At 40.8% G+C, this 17203-nt stretch overlaps 3 protein-coding genes across 5 annotated transcripts; 2 read left to right on the forward strand and 1 right to left on the reverse strand.

Moving 5' to 3' along the window:
- Positions 1-2408: 2408 nt before the first annotated feature.
- Positions 2409-8343, reverse strand: LOC121804134. Its single transcript, XM_042203675.1, has 4 exons — positions 7978-8343; positions 7469-7576; positions 3295-5645; positions 2409-3225 (listed from the first exon to the last, which is right to left on the reverse strand). Exons 1-4 carry the CDS (start codon positions 8341-8343, stop codon positions 2409-2411), a joined length of 3642 nt encoding a protein of 1213 aa, XP_042059609.1.
- Positions 8344-12656: 4313 nt separating this feature from the next.
- LOC121802433 lies at positions 12657-15074 on the forward strand. Of its 3 annotated transcripts, none has more exons than XM_042202107.1 (5): positions 12744-12930; positions 13010-13092; positions 13239-13316; positions 13397-13498; positions 14121-15074. In XM_042202107.1, exons 1-5 carry the CDS (start codon positions 12894-12896, stop codon positions 14256-14258), a joined length of 438 nt encoding a protein of 145 aa, XP_042058041.1. In that variant the 5' UTR covers positions 12744-12893; the 3' UTR covers positions 14259-15074. The 3 variants fall into 3 exon arrangements, 2 of the variants coding, with proteins under 2 accessions (XP_042058041.1, XP_042058042.1); XM_042202108.1 differs by having other exon boundaries at positions 12771-12930; positions 13397-13527; XR_006050779.1 differs by having other exon boundaries at positions 12657-12930; positions 13183-13316; positions 13397-15074.
- Positions 15075-16004: 930 nt separating this feature from the next.
- On the forward strand, positions 16005-17150 carry LOC121804135. The gene has a single exon (XM_042203676.1). It carries the CDS (start codon positions 16005-16007, stop codon positions 17148-17150), a length of 1146 nt encoding a protein of 381 aa, XP_042059610.1.
- Positions 17151-17203: the final 53 nt, after the last annotated feature.

The following is a 17203-nucleotide window of genomic DNA, read 5'->3' on the forward strand; positions in this document are numbered from 1 at the left end:
ACTTGAACTGTTTTTCTGAAAAAGAATGCATGCATCCTACAGAATAGCATCTATCTCTTAGTCTCGGCTTATAGGATTTTTCCTTAAATCCTAACTCGGCTTTACTGCTCTGCAGCACTTAATCATTTTCTTTACTTCATTTGGAGAAATTCTATTTTCTCAATAAAATACGGATTCTCAAAATCCCTCCTTAAATTCCTTTTTCTTCGGATTTTTCTTAAGTCTTCTTAAGGCCGCCCATGGCGTCGCGGGGCGACGCCGGTCGGCTTTCGCGTCTCCGCTTATATTTTTCCATCTCAATTTATACGGAAATTAATTTAATTAAGCTCCAAGCTTAATTACTTAAATTAATTTCTTTCCAAATATTAATCTCCAAGTCCACTAATTTCTTCCATTTAAACTCCAGGCCCAAGTCCCCTTAATTAATTTAAAGTGGCCCAACTCCAATTAAATCTAGTGGCCCAACTTAATTAATTCAATGGCCCAATTCAATAAATTAAATGGCCCAATTCAATTAATGAGCCCAAGTAGAAAAAATACTCCCTTCCTATCTGTCGGCCTCCCTCTCTAATTCATTTCTTCTAAATCCAATTAAGAATGGAAGAGGGCAGCGCCTTCTTCTTCTCCACGATTCCTCTTCCCCCAAATCAAATTTCTCTCCCAAATCCCTAATTTGAAAGAAACGAAAGAGAAGCAACGCCTCAACCGTTCCCTTCTCTTCTGTCTCTCTCCCTCCCGGCGGATTCACGCTCGGAGTGAGCTCTCTGGTGCGGAATCGGGGTCGTCGATGAACTGAACAACGACTGGAATTGCACCTACTTGTATGGAACCTTGAGCAGGAGAATAAAATGGAGAAGAAGGAGTAAATTGCATTAATTTCTATCAATGAGCTTACAAAATGAGAAGAGTTCATCTTATATAGACGAACTCACGTAACTAACTCTCACTTAACCGTAACTAACAAGCGGTTATGAATCTAACTAACTGAGCTAACTCTTCTTTACTGCCACGTGCCGTCCACTTCTATGATTCCTTCGCATGCATCCACCCATGCTTACGTGTCATGATCGTTTCCATGCACCAAATCTCCCCCCTTCAAATAACCTTGTCCTCAAGGTTGAAAATGTGGATAGCGTTCCTGTATATCATGAAGAAATTCCCACGTAGCATCCTCCAGAAATGAATTTGCCCAATGAATTAAACCTTGCGTTGCCGGTTTGTTGCCGCGTTTCACCAAACGTCGGTCAAGGATTTGGACTTGTTCCAAAAAAGTCGAGTTTCCTACCTCCGGCAAGGTACCGTGCAATTGAGACAAAGGTCCCAACTTTTTCTTCAACTGAGATACATGAAAAACAGGGTGTATTTTGAGCTGGTTGGTAAAGATAGTTTGTATGCTACTTCTCCAAATTTGTCGATGATCTTGAAAGGACCGAAGTATCTGGGGCTTAATTTGTGAAATTGTCTGTCACGGAGTGTATTCTGACGGTATGGTTGTAATTTTAAGTACACCCAATCTCCCAAGGCAAACTTGCGATCAGACCTATGCTTGTCATGCTGCTGTTTCATTCTTTTCTGAGCTCGTTCCAGATGGTGTTTAAGGACTTCTAGCATTGCTTCTATAGCCATTAAGCTCTCGTTAACATCATGAACTGAAGAATCTCCTCTGAAGTAGGGAATGTGGATAGGTGGGGGTAACCATATAGTGCCTCAAAAGGTGTAGTTTGTATGGCCGAATGGAAGAAAGTGTTGTACCAAAACTCCGCTAAGCTCAACCATCTACTCCAATCGGTTGGTTGATCACCACACATGCAACGAAGATAAGTTTCAAGGCAACGATTAACCACCTCCGTTTGTCCATCCGATTGAGGGTGATAGGCCGTTGACATATGTAATTCTACTCCTTGAAGTTTGAAGAAATCGGACCAGAATTTGCTCATGAAGACCTTATCCCGATCACTGATGAGAATACTCGGCAACCCATGAAGTTTGAAGACGTGATCTAAGAAAGCTTGAGCCACTGACATAGCTGAATAAGGGTGTGTGAGTGACATAAAATGAGCATACTTGGTGAGGCGATCCACCACTACTAAAATGGTAGACTTTCCATGAGAATTTGGAAGACCTTCGATAAACTCCAAACTAATCTGGAACCACGCATCTTCGGGTATTGGGAGAGGTTGTAGCAGCCCCGGAGAAGCACTATTATCATATTTATAATGTTGGCATATGTCGCATTCTCGAATGTAATTCCGAATTTGCTTCTCCATATTTACCCAATAGAACAATGAAGAGAGTCTTTTGTAGGTAGCCAAGACTCCAGAATGACCCCCTGTACTTGAGGTATGGAAGAGCTGAATTATCTTGAGTCTCAAATTCTGATCATCTCCAACCACTAGTCGGCCTTTCCTTCATAGTTGGTTGCCAATCCAAGAAAATTTAGAGTTGGCATCAGGGTTCTGCTGTAGGTCAGTTATCAGGGTTTTCAGTTGAGTATCAGTTTCCCATGTCGCTTGAATCATAGGGTATATATATGTGGAGATAGTTGTGAGGGCCATGCAGAAAATCTCAGAAGAATGCACACGAGAGAGTGCATCAGCCACTAGATTCTCAACTCCCTTTTTGTATGTAATCTCAAAATCAAAAGCCATTAGCTTAGAAAGCCAGCTAAGCTGAGCAGGGGTGGATAACTTCTGTTTCAATAAGTGACTCAGAGTCTTGTGATCTGTTCTTACTTCAAACGGTTTAGTGCTCAGGTAGTGGCACCAATGTGTCACTGCAAAGACAATAGCCAATAATTCCTTGTCATAAACTGACAGAGCCCTATTCTTTGGTGACAGTGTCTTGCTAATGAAAGCAATGGGGCGGTTGTTTTGCATTAAAACAGCACCAATTCCATAACTTGAAGCATCGGTCTCTATGACAAAGGGTAAAGAGATATCAGGTAATGCTAACACAGGAGGAGAAAGCATAGCTTCGTTAAGTGCTGCAAAAGCTGCATCAGTAGTAGCATCCCAAGAAAAAGCATCCTTCTTAAGTAGATCAGTGAGAGGTCTGCATATTATGCCATATCCTTTGATAAATTTTCTGTAATAACGTGTGAGTCCAAGAAAGCCTCGAAGTTTGGACACATCAGTAGGGGTTGGCCAATCTTTCATAGCCTGAATCTTCTTAGGATCAGTAGCTACACCATCTTTAGAAATAATGTGGCCTAGATATTCAACCTTGCTTTTAGCAAATTCACATTTACTTTCTTTAGCAAATAGAGTATACTACTGTAGTTTCTTGAAGACCAACTTTAAGTGATCCAAATGAGCCTCCACATCCTTGCTATATATCAGGATATCATCAAAGAAAACAAGCACGAACTTCATTAGACTCTGAAACGTGGCTGGTGCATTGGTTAGTCCGAAAGGCATCACTGCAAATTCATAGTGACCATCATGAGTACGAAAAGCGGTTTTAGGAATGTCTTCGGCCTCCATTCTGATCTGGTGGTAACCTGCTCTTAAGTCAATTTTGGAGAAAACCTTGGCTCCCTTCAATTCTTCCAAGAGTTCATCAATAAGAGGTATAGGGTATTTATCTTTAATTGTCATCTTATTCAATTGTTTGTAATCCACACACATGCGCCATGTTCCATCCTTTTTCTTCATTAAAACCACATGAGAAGAAAACGGGCTTGAACTTGGTTGAATAAAGCCTTGCTTCAAGAGATCAGCCACTTGTTTTTCAATAATACTTTTCTGTATGGCTGAGTGTCTGTAGGGTCTAGAGTTTACTGGTGAAGAGCCTGGGATCAAGGTGATTTTATGATTGTGAGATCTCAAAGGAGGCAGAGAAGACGGCTCAACAAATATATTTTTCTGTTCTTCCAGAAGCTGTTGAATACTGGAGGGAATTGAGACTTCAGCTTCCTCTGATTGTTCTACAGAAAGTAATGTTGTAGACCCTTCATCAGTCACTTGTATCCCCTCAGTATGAGTCAAGAGTTTGCTCATCTCCTTTTCAGAAACCTTGTGTACTTGCAGCTCATTGTGACCTCCTCTGACTAAGTGTCTTCGACCATTTAGTGTAAAATCCATAGTTAGATTTTTGAAGTCCCATTGGATAACCCCTAATGTCTCCAACCATTGTATTCCCAACACCATGTCACAACTTCCCAGAGGCAGAAGAAGAACATCAGTTACAAATGGAGTACCTCTTAATAACCAATGCATACCTTTACACATTGATTTACACTCCAATCGGTTTCCATCAGCAACATCAACCATCACTGGATTTACTTGAGTCAGTTGAAGTCCCAGTTTCTTTGCCAAAAGCAAATCAAGAAAATTATGCGTACTTCCAGAATCAATAAGAATGTGAATAGCTTTCTTTCCAACACGGCCAGTAACTCGCATGGTGCGAAAGCCTCTTGAAGGAGAGCCGTTTATAGCATGTATTGAGATCAGAGGATTCTCATCATCATTTATCTCCTCATCCTGAATCTCAGCCTCAATAGATGAATCTCTCACACCATCATCTATTTCCAATAAGTACAATTGTTTCCTAGCACAACGATGTCCTCTTTCAAATTTCTCATCACAGCCATAACATAAGCCTTTTGCTCTTTTTTCAGCCATTTCTTCTTCGGTTAATAAGCGTCTAGTTTTTACAGCAGGCATAGTAGGCGTGGGTAATAGTGGTGTTGAATATGATGTAGATCTAGCATCAGTGGTAGTAAACCTCTTAGAATTGTGAGGCATAACATCTGTAGCATTAGTCGACTGATCCTGAAGTCTAGCTAGAGCATAGGCATGGACTAGTGTTTGTGGCATGAACATTCTGACAACCTTTTGCACATGCGGTTTCAATCCATTGATAAAATGGCTAATAGCATAAGACTCAGAAAATGAAACACGACTAAGTAGCAGTTCAAATTGGTCATGGTAGTTAGCAAACGCACCTGTTTGTTTGAGTGCTAGGAGCTCGGTCATTGGATCTCCGAGGAGCTGATTTCCAAATCGACCTTCCAAAGCTCGCAGAAACGTTGGCCACGGTGTAGTCATTGCTCGATCTTGATATTTTGCCCAATTTTGAAACCATTGAAGCGCGCGGCCTTCAAAATTAATCACTGCCAAACGCACCTTCGATTCTTCCGGTGTCAGATCCACCGCGAAGAAGTGATCGCAACGGAGAATCCATCCAGTTAAGTCCTCTCCGTTGAAGATCGAAAAACCAACCTTAGATTGGCGAGTAGCAAAATATTGTTGTCGATGCTGAACGCCCCCTGCAAACTGAGCATTAGGAGCTCCCTCCGGTGGTGGAATCAGGCGAGGTATCAATTCATTTTGTTGCAGTTGGAGAGCTAGAAGCTCCTCTCTGAATTCCTTCATGGAGAGGTCGCGCGCCTCCTCAGATTCATCACAGCGTCGCTCCGAATAAGCAGAGAGCTCAGCTATGGTAGCCTTGACTGACTCCTCCAACCGCCGCATATCACCGGAGCGAGTGTCCATCGCCACAGGAATCGGATCGGAAAGGCTGATACCACTTGGTGCGGAATCGGGGTCGTCGATGAACTGAACAACGACCGGAATTGCACCTACTTGTATGGAACCTTGAGCAGGAAAATAAAATGGAGAAGAAGGAGTAAATTGCATTAATTTCTGTCAATGAGCAAATGAGAAGAGTTCATCTTATATAGATGAACTCACGTAACTAACTCTCACTTAACCGTAACTAACAAGCGGTTATGAATCTAACTAACTGAGCTAACTCTTCTTTACTGCCACGTGTCGTCCGCTTCTATGATTCCTTCGCATGCATCCACCCATGCTTACGTGTCATGATCGTTTCCATGCACCACTCTCCTTTCCTTAATTCCTGCAAATCCCTAATTTGAAATGAGAATTTAGGAGCTAAGCCTCCTTCTCCTCTCTTACGGTTTCTCCGGCGAATCATCGGCGATGGCTCGTCTCCACCCCGCGACAGCCGAACCGCCGAACCGTGGCTCAGCCTAAAGCTAAGTCACTTTCCCCCTTTCCTGTTTTCACTAATTCGTGATTACATGCTTCGAGTTACGACAGCTTTGATTCATTGTTGGGTTTGACTATGTAGTTCTCTCAAGTTGTGATCTTGTTGGAGAGAGTTTGTTCTAATCTTTAGGCTACTAGATTGCATTGTAACTTAGGCTAATTGTGATGCAAAATTCCTTACTGATTGGTTGAGGCTAGTTCTAAGTCCCTTGAGTTCTTGTTCTTGGTTACCTAGTGTGATTGCTCTACATGATGCAAGGGAGGGTGTTGAGGGAATTACCTTGCTCGGTGCACCCTCTCGGTGTGCCCTCCTCACTGCCGCTGCTCCGCACCGCCGCTCCGCACCGCCGCTCCGTACTCCGCTGCACTCCCTTGCCTAGAGAGAATTTGGCAGAAAAATGTGCGTGGAGTGGGGAGGGGAGGGCGGTATTTATAAGCCATTCCTTTGGCTTCTTGTGGCAGATATTTGGGGAATTGATGATCTCAAATTTGGTTACAACCTCAGCCTTCTTTTGAGGTTATTGTTTAAGGGAATCTTACCTCTTTGGTGTGAACCTTGGGGCTGCCCTTTTGACCATTTTCTTGGGGGATGGAGGGGCAGGATACTTCCCTAAATGGGGCTGCCTAGTGAGCTTGTTCCACAGTGTCCATTTGCTCCCTCTCTCCATTTGATGAAACGTGCTCTTGGTTCTAGCATTGCAGCCTAGGGGCTGACCATTTAGCTCTACTATTCCTCATTTCCTAGTTGAGCATGTACCTCTTTTCCCTTTATTTGTGAGTTCCTATTTAACCCCTTTTTGGTGTATTCCTTGCAGGTACAAAGGCTGTCCATTCTTGGAGCTTTGTGGAGGGGGAAGATCGAAAAGATCTAGGAAGAGAGGTGAATGGATTTGCCACCTCACTTATTTGCCTATATGCCAAGTTTAGTCCTTTGTTAGAGTATTAGGTTTGGAGTAGCTCTTGTCCAAGCTCTCATTAGCTTGAATGTTGTCCCTTTCAAAGATGTAGTGTAGGATGAATTGTTGTTTTGATTTTCCTTGCGCAGAAAACGAGGCATGTAATTGATTTTCTCCAATAAATTCCAATAATCATTTATTTCAACATTGCTATTCAAATAAGATTTCCATGTTGCACTTAAACTTTCCTTCTCCACAAGGTACTTAATTTGATCCGACGTCGGGAAACAATCGAATCACACGTCCACACGTTTGCTAATTGCGATCAATCGAGCTAATAATCCGACTTAATTATAAATAAGAGGATTAAATATCCGGGGCGTCACATTCCACCCTCCTTAAATGAAATTTCGTCCCGAAATTTGTACGGCTTTACTCAAACAGCTCGGGATATCGCTCCCTCATTTTACTCTCTAACTCCCACGTGGCCTCTTTCTGCCCGTGGTGTTCCCATAGTACTTTTACTGAAGGGATGTATTTGTTTCTTAACTGATGTACCTTTCTGTCCAGAATCGCTTTCGGCTTTTCCTCATAGCTCAGATCCGGGTTTAATATCATCTCTTCCTGATGAATCACGTGCTTCGGATCAAACATGTATTTCCTAAGCTATGATACATGGAATACGTTGTGAACGTTTCCAAAGCTTGGCGGTAACGCCAATCGATAGGCCACTGGTCCGACTGCTTCTAGGATCTCGTACGGTCCAATGTACCGGGGTCGGAGTTTCCCCTTAACTCCAAATCTGACTATCCCCTTTGAGGGTGATACTTTTAAGAAAACCTTATCTCCCACCTCAAACTGCAAATCAGTTCATCGGACATCTGCATAGGACTTCTGACAATTTCCATCATCTCTTCAATTACTTCCGGACCCAAAATTTTCCTCTCACCGACGTCGTCCCAATAGAGGGGTGATCTACACTTCCTCCCGTACAGTGCTTCGTACGGAGCCATATCAATCGTTGCCTGGTAACTATTGTTGTAGGCAAACTCTATTAGTGGCAGTACTTGTTCCCAATCGCTTCCTCTATCAAGCACTACTGCTCTCAGCATGTCCTCGAGTGTGTGAATTTTCCTCTCGGACTGTCCGTCGGTCTGTGGGTGAAATGCCGTGCTAAAATTCAATTGCGTCCCCAGCTCTTTCCGTAAGCTTTGCCAAAATCGGGATGTGAATTTGGCATCTCTATCTGACGTGATCGTTGCCGGTATGTCGTGCAGGCGAATGATTCCCTTCATGTATAACTGGGCTAACTTCTCTGATTCGTACGTGATAGGGATTGGTATAAAGTGAGCGCTCTTAGTGAGACGATCGACTATCACCCAAATCGCAGTATTTCCTCTCTGAGATTTTGGCAGTCCCGTGACAAAATCCATGGCTATGTGTTCCCACTTCCATTCCCCGCGACAGCCGAACCGTGGCTCCGCCTGCTGCGAAGTCAGCAGCAGCATGGAGGAGGCGTCGCCTCACTCTCGGCCTAAAGCTAAGTCACTTTCCCCCTTTCCCGTTTTCACTAATTTGTGATTACATGCTTCGAGTTACGACAGCTTTGATTCATTGCTGGGTTTGACTATGTAGTTCTCTCAAGTTGTGATCTTGTTGGAGAGAGTTTGTTCTAATTTTTAGGCTACTGGATTGCATTGTAACTTGGCTAATTGTGATGCAAAATTCCTTACTGATTGGTTGAGGCTAGTTCTAAGTCCCTTGATGCAAAAGGGAATGGTTATAGGTCGAGAATTGTCCTCTCCAGATTCAGTCTATGTTACGGACTTACTGCTGCAGATGTTTATGGCTGTCCCTCTCCTTGAGCTGAGTGTATAAAACCGAAATCACACCGCCTTCTCTCGCATGATGCATAATGTTGTGCAATCTGGTTTAATAGAGCTTGTGAATATTGTAAGCTATAGTGTCTGTGGTTTACTCCTGTTGATATTCTCGCGTATAGCCTAGGCAGGGTAGTGTCAGCAAACTAATGTATACTATTATTTCTTTATGCTTTGCGCCTTCAATTTAGAAAACTAGCTTAGGAAATGCCAGGAGTGATAAGTTCGTTGGATTTTTCCATTTTGTTCCTCGTTTAGGAACATACGAGGAGTGAGGAGATGAGATCTTCGAGGGTACTGAATAAGAGGACAGAAAAAATGTAGTAGTGTATTTGGCTGAGTAGGCTGTGATGGTTAAGATCACACTTGAGTTGGCCATTGATCTCTACACAAATTGCACGAATGGTCAGTATGCATCAGTGTTGTTAGGGTCGAGGGTCGCACCGGGTTCGATAAGGTGAAAATTCAGGTCGCGGGTCGACGAGTCGACTGGGTCGAGAGACCCACTAATCTAGGCTAATTTTTTTGCCTTTTAATATTAAATCAAATAAATATATTACTCTAATGTTTATAATATATCAAATAATATAAATGTAGACGTAATTCATGTGAATAGAGATAAAGTGGAAAATAGAAATTATCAAAATATCAAAACAATTCATAAGTCATAAGAATAACACAAAATAAATAATTGAAACCATTGTCTGAAAATGTCAAAGAAAGTTATATATCATCTTCACTTAGATGATAGTCATCTTCTCTTCTGCTCCAACCAAGTTTATATCTCCATTCTCTTAATCTTCATCCACAAGAATATAAGTGTAAGAGATTTGAGGAAAAAACGTGTGCAGTCAGAATATAAGTGTGAGAGATTTGAGGAAAAATGGCTGAGATTAGAGAGGAGCACACTGCTGAGATTAGAGAGGAGAAAAACGTGTGCTGCTGTTGAGATTAGTGAAAATCAGAGCAAAAGTGTGAAAGATTTGAGAAAATCAGCAGACTTTTAGGTAAGTTTTTACTTTTATACTTATGTTTATTTTAGTAAAAACAAATCACCATTAAAAAGGAAAAGATTCAGAGAATAAAGGTCTAGGAATTACCTGTATCTCGACCCGGCGGCGACCTTGTACCTCGATCAACCCACCCATGTTGGGGCGGTGACCTGGGCGCCATTTTGATATGGTTCCTTGTTGTATCTGCATACAATAATAAGGTGTGATATGTGCCGTAGATGTATGTGGTTGCATACCTCCCTAAGGTGATTACTTACTTTTAGGTATCATGCGGAGGGCTGATCTGTAACCATTTGTTTGTTGGTTTTCAGTGTTGTTGTATTCAACCTTTTGTTTTATCTATTACCCGAATGGATAGGAAGGTGATAGAGGACTCAAGAACTGTCTTCCCAATTATGGAAGGGGCGGGATAGAGTGTGAATATTATCTTCTTATTTACCTTTCTGGTCCTATATTTTCCTTATAGATGGAGTCTCTGTTACGGCTGCAGATGTTTCTGGCTGTCACTCTCCTTGAGTTGAGTGTATAAAAACCGATTGAAGGTGATACATAATGTTTTGCAATCTGGTTTAGTAGAAATAGTGAATAGTTTAAGCTGCACTCATGTGTATAGGCCACCCGCCACAGAGTAATTTTTTATATTTAAAAATATAGCTTAGGAAATACGAGGAGCGGTAAGTTCATTGGATTTTTCCATTTGTTCGTAGCTTAGGAAAATACGAGGAGTGAGTTGAGTCCAAGATCCTTGAGGGTACTGAATAAGAGGAAAATAGGAAGTGTTTGAATACTGAGTAGAGTATTTGGTTGAGTTTTGCCGTTGATCTTTATGCAAGTTGCATTAATGTGCAGTATGCATGGCAATGGTTTCATAGTTATGTCTGGATAGCATACAAATATAGGTTTGTGATATGTGTTGTAGATGTACATGGTCGCATACCTCCTCCCTAAGTTGATAAATACTTACTTTTAGGTTATATCACTGAAATTATCTTTGAGGTTTCAACAAATTTGTCACTTATTTCCCCTGGTTCTGTGTACTGCTTTGTTTTGAGTAGCATATTTGGTTGAGTAGGCCGTGATGATTATGATCACACATTCACACTTGAGTTGGCCGTTGATCTCTACACAAATGGGCAGTATGTGCATTTGCCAATTACGGTTTCATAGTTCTGTCTGGATAGCATACAATACAAATATAAGTTGTGATATGTGCTGTAGATGTACGTGGTCGCGTTGATGGCTACTTACTTTTACGTTATGTATTATTTGAGGTTTCAACAATTTTGTCACTTTCGCTCCTGGTTTCATGTACTACTGTTTTGTTCATATATCATCATCCGGCTGAGCACTAATGCGGTCTCTTAGTCTAATTATGGTTTTCGGATACGAGTAAAAAGTCCCCAATGGAATTGATCAATGAAGTTCCAGCAATCAAAGTAGAAGACAGGATTGCTGTTTGTGAAGGAGGTTGGTTTGTGTTGCTAATATTCGTCTCTATGGATACTGGTCATCTTTGCAATTTCAAGTGTATTATATGCACCCACACATAATGCTACGTGTCTCACCGTTTCGACTTCACTGCTGATAGTAACCCGGCACTGGGTCACCCGGTCGAGTTCATATACGAGCCAGCTGTGTGCAAGACCATCATGTTCCTCCTGGTTGTTATAAGCTGTAATATTCAGATAATATGTTGTCAAAGCATGGTTATTCTTTCTCATTAAAACAAGGATTGCCCATGTTTGGGTTAATGGCATTTGGCACCCTCTTTTACTCACAATGATTTTACCAAAACGTTATTAATTCATCTAACATTTTCTGATCATCCACAACTATTTCCACATGAAGATAAAATATCCCCCGTGTCACCAAAAATCATTCTATTATTGATTCACCTTCAAAGTCAATTTTTGTATATAGTGCAATTATTATGTCCAAATCTTTAGAAGACATTCAAAACTAATAAAGCGGAACACAAATTATCAAGATCATATTTTTAAATCTCAAAGTTACTTTTTTCTAGGAAATTGGTGATGATTGTGTATTGTTTTAATTCTAAAAAAAACTAACTAGAAAAGAAAATTCAAATATTTAAAATCACTACACAAGTGATAAATTATTGCAAAATATTCATTGGATCGAATAAATAGACATTACTAAAAGAATTGATGTCTCCAAAAAAATTACATGATGAAAAACTGTTTCCTTATTATAAACTAGTTTCAACCCACGTGCGATGCACGACGAAATATTTTTTTATCATACGATTTTAAATTGTTAATTGATTAACACAAGATCAAGTTTTGATTCCGAAAACAAATTGGTAGTATTGCAAGTTTTAAAATTGGACGATAGCTTTTCAAACCTCAAAACGGTTTTTAAATTGTATTTTGAAGTATAAAAGCGCCGACGCAGAATAATATTGTCACAAAATTGTGTGCAATCTTTTTTGTATTCTGTATCCATTTAAATTAGTACTATACTTTATCATAGTCGAGCTTCATTACATTGCAATATAGTGACCCTAATACGCTAAAACCCAAACATTGAAACCTAAATCCTAAACCCTTAACGTTAAAATAAAATCATCATGACCAACAAAACACATTTTTTTAAAATTAAATTTGACTGCTTGATTTTTTCGCACGCTTTGTTAGATTAGATAATTTAGTATGGAAACATATGCATGATTATAATGTAATGTTAGTAATGGATCATAGTATCGAAACATTTCCAATCATAAATCAAACACAACAATATTCAAGAAAAGGTGATGCTTAGGAAGTTCTTGAGTTTAAGTCGAATGCCTGAGTTGGATTATATAACGAAACCATATTAGCAATAATGATTCAGTTCTTGGTTGTAATTGAGTTACCATTGGGGGTTATTAGGATTTACAGATTTTGTATGTCCTTTCACCCCAAACAGATTCCTCGTTTAGCATTACCATTTCCTATCTCAGTCGCCTCATCATGCCAATATCCATATCAACTTATCATGTGTGAATAATATATTATATGTCCACTCAGGTATATTGAAGAAAACTATTCTAAGATTCGTGATGTCGAGCGAGAACTTGCCAACCTCTCGATGGAAATGAAGCTTACAGCTGGTCCAAAGAAAGCTGGTATGCATTTTCCAGCAATTCCTAAGAATAATTTCGCGTCTTCTGCAGAGTATAACGTGTTCTTGTCTTACTCTATTAGCACTTGAACGCCTACGGAAGAAAATAGAAATGTCAACAGAGAGAATTCGATTGGCTAAGATGAAAGAAGAACAAGCTAAAAAGGTATGCTTCTTTCCATTAAGGAGCTGATCTTAAAGTAGTCAGCTTAACTCAGTTTAACCTCATTATATGTGCTTTTTTCTTAAGCTGCAGAATTTGTACTTCTACTTTTCTCCGTACTCTCTGATAAACACTGTTCCTATCGCTAGGCCTGGGAAGCAGCAGCAAAAGACGTACAGGATGAGGAAGCGAGCAAACAGAAGCTTTGTGACGATCTAAATAATTTGGTAAACGATTCTTGATGGTAACATTGCCAGTTAACTTATTCGAGTACTTTTATCTCATCTCAAATCTTATGCTCTTGCAGGTCCAGGAAAGTAGCAACAGCCAACTTGCTCGACTGGAGGAACTGAAGCGCCGAATGGAGTCTCTGAACCCGAGCAGATCTTCCAATACACATACGCCCTCAGTATGATTCACTCAGACCTTCATCTTGGAGTATGCATATGCACTTAGTTTATTCGTTTCTCTATGCTTAATGCTTTTGTTCTCTCCCCTATGGTTGCGTTTCCAAGTAAACAAATACGAGTTACCTCCCTAAACAAAAAGAAGAATAGATAAAGCGAGGAGAAAGAGAAAAAAATGTGAATAATAAATTAAGAATAGTTTTAGTTTTAGGTTTGAAACTAGCTAATTATAGTGAATGGAACAATTATCTTGATAAAAGCAATATTTGGATACATTATTTTATATCATAAACTAAAAATCTTGGAAAAAATGGGCGATAATATGAGAGTTAGTACACAGCAAATAAGCAATTAAAGAAATATTAATGACATTATACTCAGAAATCCACTTGAATAGGTTGATAAAAACATTGAATTTGACATAACATAGTGCAAAACAAAACTAGTGCATAAATCGTAGCTAGCTAGTGTTAATGTGGATTTGGAGTGAACCAAAAGGTTTTTGCAAGCCTCCTGCCTCTATGAGAGGGATGAGAGGGATAATAGATGGAAGATATCTTTGTATCCACATAATTAAAGATGCCAATATCATTGCCGCCTCTTAGTGTCACATAATCATCACAGAAATATATGGAGTCGGGTGTCAAGTTGAAGTCAGCCGCCGGAAGCGCGAATGAGTTGCTGGTTCTGACAAACATTGCCAAACCATCCAATGAACCCTCCATTTTGGTGAGTGTCCCTTTGTTGGCATCGATTTCATAGACTTTGAAATTAAAGGTTTTGCATGGGTAGTCCATACAAACAGTCATGGCGTATTTCATGTGGGATCCGTCGGGCCCGACACGCCTGTAGATATCACGCTCCACTAGAAATAGGCGGTCGGAATGCTCGTCCATCACCAGATAGTTGTGGTGATTAGATAATCTTCCGAAGTAGCTGTCGTCAAACTTGAAGTCACCCTCGGAGTACAAGGGATGCTCCCACAGAAAGGAGGGAGATTCGAGGTCCCAGCACTCGACCGAGTTACTCGTTAAGCAGAACAGGCGTTTCTGGCGGGCGGAGTAGGCGATATCACGGTAGTAGACTGGGTTGCACACGGGGAGCCAGGTGCTCCTGTTGTGGCTGGGGAAGCAGAGCTCAATGCGGCTGCTTTCGTAATTGTAGGTGACGATGGCGCGGAAGTCGTGGGCATCGGGAGAGGAGGAGGTTAGGATAATATTGGAGGGAAAAGGCCAACCAAGTTTGGGAAGCTTTATATGGCGACCGGTGATGGGATTGGAGAGGAAAGCCTGTTGGTTGTCTTGATTGAATGATGCCATCTAGCCGCGGTTACATCCCAAGTCATGTATTACTTGGCCTTGTGCCCACGCCGGCGGTGGCGTCTCCTTCTTGATGCTCACCATTTTCTTCTCCGCAAGGCTGTACAACTTAGTACTACTCCTATATGGTAGCATCAGCCAAGGGGATATTGATATTTTGCAATAATTCCTACGGAATATAAATTGGAGACTCATTGGAGTATACTATAATAATATCCCTATCCCTATCCCTCCAATTAATATATTGAATTCACTCTTACATAACTTGTGCTTCAAGTCTTAAGATTTTATTGTAATTAATATAGAATGATTAATATGTTGTGAATATTCCACGGATATACATTATAATATACGGTAATTAATAGTAATTTGAATTTAAGATTCACCCAATCTTATTATAACTTGCGCTCCAAGTCGAAGATCATCACCTCTTACTTATTTAATACTCCCGTATAATAAGATATGCCCCTAACTCTATAATCAAGCTATTATTACGCAAATGAAAAAGCTACTAGTATTTGGAGGTGCGGCCAGATTAAATTTAGGGTTTAGGAAGAATAAATTGAATTCCAAGATTTTATTTGAGATTATGTAATTAGGGCTAAGATTTTATTTGAGATATAGTATAAAATTCAATCTTATAAAACTTGCGCCTCAAGATTTACTATTTGAGACATACATAATCAATTAATATTAATATAGGAGCATTAATTTCAAAGATTTCATCCCAATCTTATAAAATACTAATTTGTTGAAGATACGAATTAATAATAGTATCTATATATATACCCTAAATGCTAATAATCAACTAATTACGCAAATGATGAAAATGCTACTAGTATTAATGACGAAAATGCTATATATATACCCTATAATGCTAATAAAAAAAAACAGATAAAATATTAGAAATCCCTTATTAGGAAGAATACGCATGGTCAGCAAATTTAAACCTGAAATTTTTACATAACTTGTGCTTCAAGTCTTGTAATTAATATAGGATGATTAATATGTTCATATTAATATGAATATTCCACGGATATAATTAATAATTTGAATTTAAGATTCACCCAATCTTATTGTAACTTGCGCTCCAAGTCGAAGATCATCACCTCTTACTTATTTAATACTCCCTATAAGTAGGTATAATAAGATATGCCCCTAACTCTATAATCAAGCTATTATTATGCAAATGATGAAAAAGCTACTAGTATTTGGAGCCAGATTATATGGGCATGGGCGTGGGCGTAGGATGATGAGCACGAGCACTAATCTAAATCCATGGCTGATGCTGCCGCCCACATTCGACAGAAGGCGCGGTGGCATGGTGTACAACTTCTACAGCCTGGCCGACGAGGAGGTTGTGCTGATCAACAAGTACGGCCCGGGACCGGAGCCTCCCGAGATCCCGGACGACAACGCCCGGGTGGTGGGGTCATCCCACGGGTGGCTAGCATTGATGAATAACCGCAACAACGAGCTGTTCCTCTCCAACCCCATCACCCGCCGCCACATCAGGCTCCCCCCAATCCAGTCCCTTCCTGACCCCGTGCTCAACCTCGACCACGTCAGCGGCAAAGCCAGGGTGTCGAAGCTAATCCTGTCTGCAGCCCCCCCCGGCTCGGAGGAGTGCCGTGCCATGGTGTCGTACGGGCAGGACGACCGGCTGGCCTTCTGCTGCCCGGGGCACAGCCAGGAGTGGGTCCCCATAGGGAAGCCATACATGGATCGAGAGAACAAGACTTTCAACGTGGTCTATCCCAAGTCCTACGAAGACTTTGTGTATTCTAGCAAGAGCAATGTGTTTAGTTGCTTGACCAAATCGTGGCTCCACGCAACGGGGCTGGAGGAATGGGACCTGACGGACATGGATTCTCCCAAATTAGCTTGGATTCAGACACACACCGATAGTCCGTCTGGGCCGATTGATGATGAGCTCTTGAGTAAGGAGCACCTGGCGTTGGCGTATGTGGAGCAGACGGATGAGCTGTTCCTCGTGTCACGTTTTATCCACAAACGCCAACACAAAACTGAGTTTTTCAGTACATATGACATTATAAAGGAGGATGGATGGTTTCGGTCACGATCTTCATTTTCATCTCATCTCGCCTTGTTTCTTGGAACCAACCACTCCTTTGCCATCTCCCATTTAAACCCCAATTCTATATACTTCACCAACCATAAACGCCATCATCATCATCATCATCATCAACCAGATGTCGGAATCTACGACTGCGCCAACGAAATTCTCTCCAATTGCTACTATCCCTGGCATCAAACCAATACCCATACTAATATTGTACCCACACCCGTTTGGTTTACTCCAACACTTGCTTGATTCTAGTATTTTTTTTTTAAATTTGATTATGCTACTTAATTTTTGGGCTGCAA

This window comes from Salvia splendens, chromosome 5, assembly GCF_004379255.2.
Source record: "Salvia splendens isolate huo1 chromosome 5, SspV2, whole genome shotgun sequence".
NCBI classification, from domain to species: domain Eukaryota; kingdom Viridiplantae; phylum Streptophyta; class Magnoliopsida; order Lamiales; family Lamiaceae; genus Salvia; species Salvia splendens.